At 46.5% G+C, this 12652-nt stretch overlaps 1 protein-coding gene across 6 annotated transcripts in view; it reads left to right on the top strand.

Moving 5' to 3' along the window:
* The window catches only part of PRICKLE2 (prickle planar cell polarity protein 2), a 325723-nt gene extending 314667 nt beyond the window's left edge, over positions 1–11056 (top strand). For all 6 annotated transcript variants that reach the window (XM_047850085.1, XM_047850086.1, XM_047850084.1 and 3 more), the window contains one exon: positions 5011–11056. In XM_047850085.1, coding sequence (XP_047706041.1) covers positions 5011–5885 — 875 coding nt within the window. In that variant the 3' untranslated portion in view covers positions 5886–11056. The remainder of the gene's footprint in view (positions 1–5010) is intronic.
* Positions 11057–12652: the final 1596 nt, after the last annotated feature.

The raw sequence follows: 12652 nt of genomic DNA, 5'->3' as shown, positions 1-12652 counted from the left end.
GGAGGCACCCATTCAACTTGCAAACATATGAAAGAACTTAAGAAAACAAGTCAGGGTGGGAACCTTGAAAGTCAAGGCTGCGGAGTGACTGGTTGTTGGGGGGACAACCTGCTCCTTTAGAAAGAGCAATCAGGGCGGCTCCCTCTGAAGAGGTGACATTTATGTGAGGGCCTTTATGGTCAGCGGAAGTCAGCAGTGCAGAGGGGAGTGTTTTCCAAAAGAGGCTGAGATGAGCTTTCTGGTACGTGTGTAAGGACAGCTGACGCCAAGGAAGCTGGGACGAGGGTTTAGTGGGTGATCTTTGAGAGACCAGAGGGCCTTGAGGGCTGCCTGAGGACTCTGGATTTTGCCAAGAATAAAATGAACCACAGAGCCACCCTGTTCAGAGGCAGGTACATGATGGTTGCTCATCTGTGGACAACATTGGCCATTCTGTTCATGTCCTGCATGCAGGAAGACCGTGGAGCAAACTCTGAGTTAGTCAATAAGAAGCTTTATTAATAAATAAGTAAATGTATTGATAATGTCCACAGCGAGCGTCTAGCATTTCCAGTCCCATTCACACGTCCCCGAGAGAATAGTTTATGTTTGGGATACGTGACATTAGGCTCTGGGTTGAACAGTGGGAGCCTCCCGTACTTGACAGAGCGTTCTTTTTTTCTGAGGAGGGTCAAGGTGGTCAAGGTTATCCTGAGATTGCCCAGGACACAGAAGTACAACACGACAGGGCCAGATCACCTCCCAGTGGTGCTGAAACTGCCCTCCTTCACGTTACACCCTCCTCATGGAAATAAGAATCTGTTCACACGCAGGATGTCCTCAGAAATGCTTGACTTGGAGACTTACAAAAGTCAGGGTCAGGAAAACAGCTTGTTTGGGGATTTGTGGTACTTTGCTAGCTTGTTGATAACAACCCTGATTCTATAACAGGGCTTGAGGAGGAAGCCCAGCAAAGATCGTTGTGCCCACACGTGTGTAGCTTTTGTTTCTCCCAGTGATTCTTGAAGAATTTTTTTCCTTCCCTACTGCATGGAGTTCATCTGCTCCGACGACTCATTCATCATCCTTGGTTGCTGTCCTGTCCTCTCCGCCTTCAGGTTGGGGCAGTTCTGGAAGTGATTAGGCTGTTGTAAATCAGCTTTTATGATGTGTGTGTCAGAGATAAGCAGCGGGGAAAGCGGGAGTTAAAGAACTCATCCCCTCTTGCCCTGACAGTTACCCCAGTGATGGAATTAAAAAATATATATGACTGGAAAGTATGGTGGTTGGCAGAATATTTTCTCCACAGGCATATCCAGCATTTAAATTTGGCTCTTTAATGCGAGCTCTGCTTTGTTTTTATGCCATTTTATTGGGGCGTGGCTTACCTAAGATAGAGCAAACCAAATATTAAATCCACACCTCAAGGAACTTTTCTGTGTGTATCCTTTTAACCACCACCCAGATGTAGACACAGAACATCTCCAGCACCCTCCATGTTTCCTTTATGTCCCTTCCCTCTGTCCTGATCTCAGCCACCATAGACAGCCTCGGGCTGTTCTTGAACTTCATATAAACGGAATCACACGGCACGTACTCTTTTTTGTCTGCCAGCATTCTCTATGTGACATTCATTCCTGTGGCTGGGTGTAGTCGTTCATTCTCGCTGTTGTGGAGGATGCCATCTATCGTGGTTTCTCAGCTGTGCCATTACTGACATCTGGAGCTGGATCATTTTTGTTGTGGGGACTGTCCTGTGTGTGCATCGTAGGATGTTTAGCAACATCTCTCCGGCCTCTGCCCACTAGACGCCAATAGCATATACCACCCACCCCCTGCCCCCCAGCCTCAGTAACTTCCCCAGGCATTGAAAACCATTGCATCATATGCCACAGATTTCAGGAGATTTTTTTCAACGTTTATTTATTTTCAGGAGAGAAAGAGCACAAGCGGGGGAGGGGCAGAGAGAGAAGGAGACACAGATTCGAAGCAGACTCCAGGCTCTGAGCTGTCAGCACAGAGCCTGACGCGGGGCTTGAACTCACAAACAGCGAGATCGTGACCTGAGCCGAAGTCAGACGCTTAACCAACTCAACCACCCAGGCGCCCCAGGAGATTTTTTATTTAGCAATAATTTCACACTTACTGAAAAGTTGCAGAAATGAGACAAACGATAACCAGAATGTACTCTTTACTTAGATTCACATATGACTAACAATTTACCCTATTCGTTTTATCATTGCTTCTCTCTTGTTCACACATACACACACGCAATTTGTTTCTGACCCATTCAAGAGGCAGTTGCATCCACCTCGGCCATTTACTACCATATACTTCCATGTGTATATCCCAAGAGGAAGGATCTTCTCCAACATTACCATAATTATCACTGTTATCAAAATTAACACAGCAAATTTAGCATATTTATTAATTGCCCGTGTCCCAATTTTCATCAGTTTCTCCACAGTTATCCTTCATGACATTCTCACTACAGAATAGGTTCTGGTCCAGGATCGTGTATTCTATACCATTGCCCTGGTTCCTTAGTGTTCTTTAGTGTCGAATATTCCTTCACACTTTTATGATACTGAAAAAAAAATGATTCAAGCATATAGTCCCATTTTTTCTTAATAGAATTTTCCTCCTTTGGGAGTTTCCCCGATGTTTCCTTCTGAGTACGTGCAGGATCTGCCTCCTTGGCTGGAACACTGCATGAGTGATAACGTGGACTTCTTAGGACATACACTGGGTGGCACACAGTATCCAGCTGCCGCTCATCGGCAAGGTCAAGTTTGATCTCCTGGTCAAAGTGCTGTGTGATTTCTCCATTGTGTAGCTACTAAATTTTCCCTTACAGTTAGTAAGTGCGTGGAAAAACACTTAACACCATGCAAATATCCTGCCTCCCCATTAAATTTTACCCCCAAACTTGCGCATGCCTTGACTCTCGCACGAAATCCGTCATTACCTACAATGGTTACGGAATGATGATCTTCCAAATGCAGCACCCCTTCTCTGTGCACTCCTTCTGCTCTGCTCAGCATTCTACTGCAGGCAAGAACCTATTCTCTCCTCCCCCGTCTATTTACTGATGGGTTTATCTCTTACCGGTATGGACTCATGATTTCCTCTTTTTTCAGTGGTTTATGAATCCCTACTGTTTTCAATGATTTGAGGCTCAAATTGCTTGGCTTTGGCTAGTGGGGGCCCCTTGAGGTTGTGCCTGGTGTCCTTCTGGCAAACTTCCATCAGTTTTCAGGGTACCTGGGTGACTCATTCGGTTACACATCTGACTGTTGGTTTGGGCTCAGGTCACGATCTCACGGTTTTGTGAGTTCAAGACCCACGTCAGGCTCTGTGCTGATAGCCCTGAGCCTGCTTGGGATCCTCTCTGTCCCATTCTCTCTGTCCCGTATCTCTGCCTCTCTCAAATAAATTTAAAAAAATTTTTTTCGTGATTTTCAAAAAATCCTTTTTCATTTGTAACACTTCCTTTCTGGCATAACAAGATGTCCCAGGCTCATACCTTCCCTTCTCCTGTCCTAGAATCAGCCATCCCTCCAGAGTTCTGATTCCTTTTAAGGGAGAATGGTAGAAACTAGCACGATTTATTTATCCCTTTTCCTATTAGTTGACATGTGAGTTGTTTCTAGTTCTAGGCTATTGTAAAATATTCTCTGAATACACTCTTTTACGTTTTCTTGGACCTGTGCACTGATTCCTGTTAGGTCTATAACGAGGAGAAGCAATGGAAAGTCATATAATCTCCACTCTGTATACTCAACAGAAATAACATGAAGTCCACACACACAAAAACGGACACAGATATTCAAAGCAGCTTTGTTGATAATCCGTGTGTGTGTGTGTGTGTGTGTGTGTGTGTGTGTGTGTGTGTGTGTATTTAGCTTCAACAGATACTGCTAAGTAGTTTTTCAAAGTGTTCATACCGTTAGTTTTGTCGGGGGCATGGAAGTTGTTGGTCCCGGCAGGTAGGGAAGAATAATCAGTGGCAGGCGTCATAATGGGCCATTGCAATCCAGAGACGTGTTTTCTAACAATGGCAGAACTGCTCATCTGCCAACAGATAATGAGTGGAAAATGCTGAGATTTTACCACCTGGTCTGCTCTTAAGCATCTCTTTAGAGACTGCTGCTTTAGGATGGGCAAGATGGAAGTTACTCAATGCAAGAATCTCCCGCTATCTGCAAAACAGTTCTTATTTCAGTGGTGCCAGTGACGGCACTTAGGAACTGCAGGGCCGTTGCTGGGGGTGCCCGCTGTTTTCTCAAACATTAAGGTCACGGTGTTGTTTTAAAAGTGCCTCCCCAGGGGAAGAAGGGGTGTCCCAAGGCCCCACTCACATCTTCTGGCCGTTAGGGGCCCATTTAAAACCCTGGGAACAGTCATTCCCGCAGCAGCCTGAGAGAGTAAATATCCCTCTGTGTACACCCAGGGAGTCACTTAGTGTTCCAGACATTTGAGATATGGGGCTTAGGGACAGCGGGCGCGGGAGAAAGCTGCTGGAGGCCAACAGGAAAGTGAGTCAGTCTGGTATCATGGGACTAGATACGAGGCTCCGTGTCGGTAGGAACTGCTTGGGCATGGCCCAGCCTCTGCAGCTGAAACCTTCTACGTCCAGAATATCTGTCCTCCGTACTTACAGCACAGCGTTAGATCAAAGAGTTATCTGAAGCCCTTTGTAGAAATTCTAAACACAGGAAGCATCACGCGTAAGAGGCACAGTGGACTCTTAGTAACTCCGATGAGCCTTTGTAGGAATTAGCAACTAGTAAAATGCATCTCTATGGATGCCTTTTAACCAGGTGCCCTCTCTGGGTGGACACGTCCCCCCCCCCACCCCCCGTGGAATGGTGAAAGCCCTCCCACGCGCTTTCCAAGAGAGCTCTTGTGCCGTGTACAGCTGCAGAGCCGCGTGCAGCGATCCTGGGTAGATTCTGGTGGTTCAGATGAACCCGACTGCAACTCGTATTAACCTCCACGGTCCTGTCTTCTCTCTCCCCGTCCCGCCAGGCCTGTCCGCAGATGGTGGCGCCAAGCGCCAGGAGCACCTGTCCCGGTTTTCCATGCCTGACCTCAGCAAAGACTCTGGAATGAATGTCTCTGAGAAGCTGAGCAACATGGGCACTCTAAACTCGTCCATGCAGTTCCGGAGCGCAGAGTCCGTCCGCAGCCTGCTCTCCGCCCAGCAGTACCAGGAGATGGAGGGAAACCTCCACCAGCTCGGCAACCCCATCGGGTACAGAGACCTGCAGTCCCACGGAAGGATGCACCAGAGCTTTGACTTCGATGGAGGGATGGCAGGCAGCAAGCTGCCAGGGCAGGACGGCATGAGGATCCAGCCCATGAGCGAACGCACGCGGAGGAGAAGTACCTCCCGTGATGACAGTCGCCGCTTCCGACCTCACCGGTCCAGGCGTTCCCGGCGCTCTCGCTCCGACAACGCCCTGCACCTGGCCAGCGAGCGCGAGGCCATCTCCCGGTTAAAAGAAAGGCCCCCCCTCAGAGCCAGGGAGGACTATGACCAGTTCATGCGCCAGCGGAGCTTCCAGGAGAGCCTGGGCCAAGGCTCCCGCCGGGACCTGTACGGCCAGTGCCCGAGAACGGTGTCGGACCTGGCTCTGCAGAATGCCTTTGGGGAGCGATGGGGACCCTACTTCACCGAGTATGATTGGTGTTCCACCTGCTCTTCCTCTTCGGAGTCTGACAACGAGGGCTATTTCCTAGGAGAACCAATCCCCCAGCCCGCCCGCCTGCGCTACGTCACGAGCGACGAGCTGTTGCACAAATACAGCTCTTACGGCCTCCCCAAGTCTTCCACGTTAGGGGGCAGGGGACAGGTGCACAGCAGGAAAAGACAAAAGAGCAAAAACTGTATCATTTCCTAATACGATTGGGGTCAGGGAATGGGGGAAGATGGGAGCTAAGAATGTAAAGTCAGAAACTTGCACTGTTTTAAAATGTAAAGCGCTTTTGGGGGGGGTGGTTGCTGGAGGAGAAGAGGGAAACGCTGGCAGTTGATGGAGGCAAGGTCATAGACTGACTCAATAGGTAGTCGCAGTTCTCGGCATGTTGAATATTATTTGCACATTTCACTTTGGAAACGCTATAGACTCTGTGGAGGCCAGAGTTGGTCACCTCCTTCCCGTCAGTCTGTGTTGAGTCGCCTTTCGCAAGATGGCAAGTTGTTTCCCGCTCGCTTATATCCTCTCTGGCTCTCTCTTACTTTTAGGACCCTTTTTCCAGTAAGTAATTTGTTTATTAGCCAGGACCCCAGACTAAGTTATTTACATGTCCATTGTAAATGCAATGTAAATGAGAGTTCTGATAAAATATTTTTGTATTTTGTAATATCAAAGGAATTTCTATATCGTAGGACTCAGTGAAGCCTTGCATGCATACCCAGCGTCGTCTTTGAGTAGTATTCAGAGGTGGTCCAGGACCACCGTTTTTTTTTTTTTTCTTTTTTCTATACAAATTTGTTACATGTCAGTGAGACCTTTTTCAAAGGAGTTTATTCAATTTGGCTTTTTGTGGCTGAAAAAAAAAATTATTACACCCAAAGCATTCTATGCTCCATTCTATCTTCAGGAGAGACATCCTTAGGTCTGCTCCCACCCTCGGTAGAATTTATTCTCTACAAAGTGATAGTAATTTTTATTAAAATTGCAAACGTAACTTTTGCCAATTAGAGAAACCAACCAGTGTCAGTCAAATCCCGTGAGAAACGCCATCCCTGCTGGGAACACTGAAGTTGCTCACTGTTGACCTGTCCCTTGGGGATAGTGAAAGTGCCCGTGAGTGGTGCCGTTGTGTGATGTCCGCATGACGTTGTTTTGAATGTGGCATTATTTTCTGGTGCTCATGTTTCCTGGATTATATTATCTGCTTTCCTTTACCAAGGCAGACGGAACAGCTGCCTTAGCCTGACAACCGGTTGTCCTCAGTGCAAACTTAGGCATTAGACATTGAGGGGCAGAAGGGTTCTGAGGGGCTCTGGGAGTGACGGGGGGTCACATGCAGATTGTATGCCATGCATGGAGAAGGAACAAGGCAGTTTCAAAGCAGAAAGCAGGTCAAGGGTAGAGACTGAAGGGGGATATGAAGGAAGGTCAGAGCAAAGAACTTCTGGAAAGGAAGTAGACTAGCGGTGACCACTACCTTGAATAACCCCACAGTGCTTTTGGAAGGAGTCCAGTTTAACCCACCCCGTAACCAGAGTGTCTGGGTTACCCAGGAGAGGGAGCTGCTCAGGAGATTTCAGGGTAATGGCCTTGCAAACCAACCATTGTTGAGAAGGGGATTTCCATTTTGAACTTTGGGGACTGTTGGTCAGACAGAAAATGGGCTCAAAAGCGAGTTTGCTTAAAGAAGACATTTAGCGGTTGTGTTGTTTATAGTAAAAAAAAAAAACAAAAAAACTTCCTACCTTGCTTCGGTTCAAAATGAAGCGCTTGCTTTCTGTTCCATTCTCCTCCTCCTTTTAATGGATTGTGGCGGTTGAAATAATCCATTGGAGGACCCACCTTTAGTGAGATGTACTGTGGATGTAGTACACGGCGTATCTCAGTGGCCATCTGCCATGGTGAGGTGAGTGTGGTCTCTTTTCAGTATAGTAGTTAATATTTTCTAGTATTTTCTTATGGAGAGAATGTGAAAAGTGGCTTTTCAGACACCATCCCAAATGGGTCTGGGGAATAGAAGGCTATAAAGGATGTGGAAATGGCACTCCATTCAGGATGTATACAAATAATTTGCTTTTCAGGTATTAATATGACATTTGTCATTGTCACTGATTTTTTAAAAAAGCAATGCAAATGTTGGTTGTGGCTGTTTTCCGCATGCTATCTTCATTATCTAAATGCTTCATTAATTATCCAAGCCTCCGGAGAATTAACTCTATTACGTTTGTATAGTAAGTTTGTAAACTGCTTGGCAAAACTGATTAAGAAATACTGTGCAGCACCATGCTACTGAAGTGGCCGGTTTCTGGTAGAAATCGGGTGAGTCCAATGTGGAGTTTTGAGTTCCTTGGTTGACGAGAATAAAAAGGCATTTTGGAAAAAGAAAAGAGAGACAAAAGTAGATCGCTTAACGTAGCCAACAGCTGAAAAATAACGTCTGTCCTCTCTAGCCTGGAATCCAATGAAAGAAATTCTCCTGGTAAAAAAAAAAAAAAGCTGCTTTCTAACTCCATCCTTTTCAGAGTACCTCTTACTTTCCCCAGATGAGGCTTTAGCCACCATCCACAGAAAGAAGATGGTAGCCAGAAATCAACACGGAACCATATCCCGACAAGGGATGGGAGGAATAAGGGATTTCGGATCTAGCGGTGCAGGGAGTGTCCGGCAGCCGAACTGGTCCGAGCTTGAGATGTAGTGAGAGGCAGGCCTCAGGGCCACACTGTGTGTAAACAAGGTCACCTCCATGTTTTCTATCCCTGCTCCCCACTCCACATGCAGCCAAGCACCTTACAGAGAATGCCCACGAGGACGGTTAAATCATCACAAAGATGACGGGACCTCCAAGTGAGTGCCCTGGGGAAAGCAGGATGTCACTGTGTTAGGAATTACACCTCTTCGTGATACCTTAAATGTAACATCGCAGAATCCTGTTCCCAAACACTCAATGCATTCTTTTCTGAGGCAAGAACTTTGGGTCCTTACCGGATTCCTCCCACATAACCATGAGCTCTTCTCGGTCGAGTTTTGCCTGCGAGTGGGGCTTGCAGTCACCTCTTCGTAGATCATCATATTATCCTCAGTAGACTGTTCTAGAAAAGTAATCTCTCTTTTCCTAGTTTCCTCTCTTCTCTAATGCCTTAGGTTTGTTTGGTTTTTCTACCTCTCTTCATAGTGATCTTCTTGCCTTTTGGTTAAAACCACAACTTTGGAGTTAAGTTCATTTCTTATCGCTGCTCAATTCATTGGCAACAGACCTGGCTGTTTCCCAGGAAGAAGTAGCCATTGACAGTTTCCTGAATGGCCCTGCCAATACATACAACCTTTGATACTGTGAACAGGTTTCTTGGCAGGCTGGTGGCATCGAGTGTGACATTCAGGTACCCCCCCCCTTCCTTCTGTCATATACTTCTGGGATCTCTACCAAGCGTGAAGGTGAACGAGGTGAGGGAGATCAGAACCATGTTTCCTGGTCATGCGCAGGTTCAAGGCAGGTAGAATTCCTAGCGTTGGTTGGTCGATGCCTGCTTTCTACATTTACCTTCTCATCTCTAGTCGTTCTTTTCTGCTCTCAGCCAGCCCCGTGAACATTTCCAGTAGGGGGCCAGAAGGCAGCTCCTTCTCATCTTCTTTTCACATCCTGTAGGATTTTCTTGCACTGCAACAAATTATATTTCCTTCCCCTCCTGCAGTGGCTTTCTGCTTCTGGGGTACCACTTGCCATTGCCGAGCTCAGGTGCATCCGGTGATGACATCTAGGTGGCACAGGCTCTGTAGTCCCTGCAGCCTGGGCAGGTATCACTGAAGTGTCCCTGTGTGCTTTCCCAGAGAGCATGGATACAGCCTCAGAAATCTTTGTGACCCTCCAACCAGCCAGGATCGGTCGACTAGAACTGAGGTTATTTGATAACACAGCTGATCTGTGAACCAGTTTTTATGTATCTTTCCATCTTTTGCCATTGGCCCCCAAACGGTACACCAGCCATTTAGGAAGCATCGTTCATAAGTCACGGTGGATGCTAAAAGTGGAGGCTGACTTCTTAAAGCAAAACAAAGACCAGTCTCCGTGGCCTCCTTTTCCGTTCTCGTGTTCTTGGCCGATTATTACAGGCAGCCTTCTGTTCATCCTCTTGCAGAGGTCAGATAAGAGAGGCCATCTCATTCTTTGTCTAATCCCACCTTCTAACAAGAAATAACACAAGCATTTCAATTCCAAGGAGAAGTGCTCTTTGCATATCTCTGTCTAACAGAAACCAGATGCTAACGCCTGAGAAGGAGGATCTATCTGTGACAAAGGAAAAGTGGAAAATGAAACCAGTTATCTGACCGTTTCATGCCAGAAGAGTTGCCGTTAGCGACTGTTTCGCACCTTCAGGGCTTTGAAATGGGCCCTGTGGACAGCCTTCCGGCTGCAGGGCTCAGCTAAGCCTCCTCTCCTGATTTGGAAGGCAGTTTCAGATTGCCACCTTTTGAGGTACGTCTCTGGAAGTACCGGGGAGGTAGAAATGAGAGCTTTGCCTTGCCTCCAGTGCTTGGTCCCTTGGGGGCCTCAGCAGACACCCGAACTGGTTTGTCTGACCACTTGGAAGCAGTTGTCAAGGTTAGGACCAAGAAACGATTGGATTCCTTTTTCATTTTCTCATAATAGTAGCCCAGTCAACACAAGACTGCCATAAGCCATGACTCACTATTGGGAGCTATAGTCTTTTATAAGCTTACTTCCTGCTGACAAAACTAGCTTTCCCCAAGGGAAATTAAAAAAAGGAGGGAGGGAAGTCATGTAGTGTAGGAAAACATTTCTGGTGATTTAGGGTAGAAAAAATTGCTCTATCCTGAGACTTTTCAGAGACATCCCTTCACCCTACTGGGCACTTGGCCATTCATGTTCAATAGGTCACACTGACCAGCCTTTTGAGAATTTTTTGGAGAGAGTTACCCACTAGCAAGGTCTGTTCTCCAGCCTCTCTAGTTGATACTCATGTGTTTCCGCAATGCATTTTCGTTCTATCGTGGACCCTGACCTAACGCTCTAAGGTCTACAAGTCCTTCATATTCCTTAGCAAATTAGGACTTTGGCATTTTTCCTTCTCCCAAACACATTCTTTCCTGTACAGAATTGCGTTGCCCATCTCCTGCTTTAACTCCAAGTGCATAAACAAAACCTCAGAGGGTCTGAGAAGGTGAGGCAGGCCAGACTCCGTGTTGTGTGTCGAATGTCAAGGCATTTGTTAAGAAGGTCTGCAACAGGCCTTTGGTGTGGGCTCTGCCAGAGACTGTTGTGAACACTTTGCTTGAGATCCGTGCCCTGTAAAATGGATATGTTTTACTGATGTCTGTAATACATTTGTAAACTTCCAATAAAATTTGAATAAAAGAAATGTTGCCATTCTTCTCGGCCCTCCTTCCCTTTCCGGGTTTTTTGAAATCTCTGCCTTTGAGTGGCTCAACAAAGAAGACAGAGGCTGCACATGTCTGGAGGTAAGATTTCCTATGGAGGATGAACCTGACAGTGCGGATCGGATTTTTCAACTTCAGCACTATCGACGGTTAGAAGCAGTTCGTTCTTTGTGGCGGAGGACTGACCTGTGCCTTGTAGGAAGGTTGGCAACATCGCTGACCTTTCTACGCTCTAGATGCTAGTGGTAGGTGCCCTCTGTTCCGAGTTGTGACAACCAAAAGTCTCTCCGTGCATCACGCCCATACGATGGCTGCTGTCAAAAAAATAAAAGATAAAAACAGGTGTGGGTGAGGACGCGAAGAAATTGCAACCCTTGTAAACCGTGGGTGAGACTGTGGAGATGGTGCATCCTCTGTGGAAAATACTACAGCAGTTTCTCACTAATTTAAACGTCGAACTACCGTACTTGCGGGCAGATACCGAAGAGAATGAAAAGCACGGCCTCAGAAGGATAGGAGCGCCCCTGCGCTCGTAGTGGCATTATCCACAATAGCTAAAAGGTGGAAGCGACCCACATGTCCATCAGTGGACGAACGGATGAACGAGATGTGGTGTAGACATATAGCGTGCCGTGTCATTCAGTCTTAGAAAGAAGAAAATCCCGTCCCATGCTACAACATAGAGGAACCTAGAGGACCTCCTGTGCAGTGAAATGAACCAGTCACAAAAAGGCCAATAATTCCTAACTCCACTGACCTGAGACACCAAGGGTAGATTCGTAGAGATGAAAAATAGAATGGGGGTTTCCAAAGGGCTGAGAGAAGAGGAGAACTGGAAGTTATGTAATGGGTATAAAGTTCCAGTTTTTCAAGAGGAAAAGTCTAGCCATTGTTGGCACAACATACTACCAAACTCTGCACTTAGAAATGGTGAATTGTATCTTTATTTTACCACAATTAAAAAATATCTCGACACATTGCTGAATGTCCCCTTGGGGACAAAATCACTCCTGGTTGAGAATCACCAGTTTTTGTTTTTGTTTTTTTAATGTTTGTTTATTTTGACGCAAAGCCCAACACAGGGCTCGATCGCACAAACCGTGCAATCGCGATCTGAGCCCAAATCAAGAGACACTCAACCGAGTCACCCAAGCGCCCCAAGAACCATCGGTTTAAATGTTTTGCTTTCTTAGCATCTCTGTTCCTTGAGGATTCTAGAAACCGACTCCTACCCAGGCCACATGGTTAGTTTTCAGTTATTAGCAGGAGTTGAAAACAAGTGACTCCAAAATATCCGTATTAGCTTTTAAGGAAATGTGCCATGTAGGGAATTCTGTCCACGAATATGTTATGGTTAGGGTGGCATTCATAGTGTCTAGGAGCCAGGACCAAAGCAGTATGTAAATCAGATTTTCCCGTGTCTGATCCATGACATCTGGGAGTTGCTGTGATAACGTTCTTTCAACAAATATTTATTGAGAACCTGCTGAATGCTGGACACTATGCTAGGTGCTTGGGATACAGCAACATACAAACAAAACTTTACCGTAAAGGAGCTTACAAACTCGACTTGCCAC

This window comes from Prionailurus viverrinus, chromosome A2 (assembly GCF_022837055.1).
Source record: "Prionailurus viverrinus isolate Anna chromosome A2, UM_Priviv_1.0, whole genome shotgun sequence".
In the NCBI taxonomy this organism is placed as follows: Eukaryota; Metazoa; Chordata; class Mammalia; order Carnivora; family Felidae; genus Prionailurus; species Prionailurus viverrinus.
This window is presented reverse-complemented; position numbering and strand designations above follow the sequence as displayed.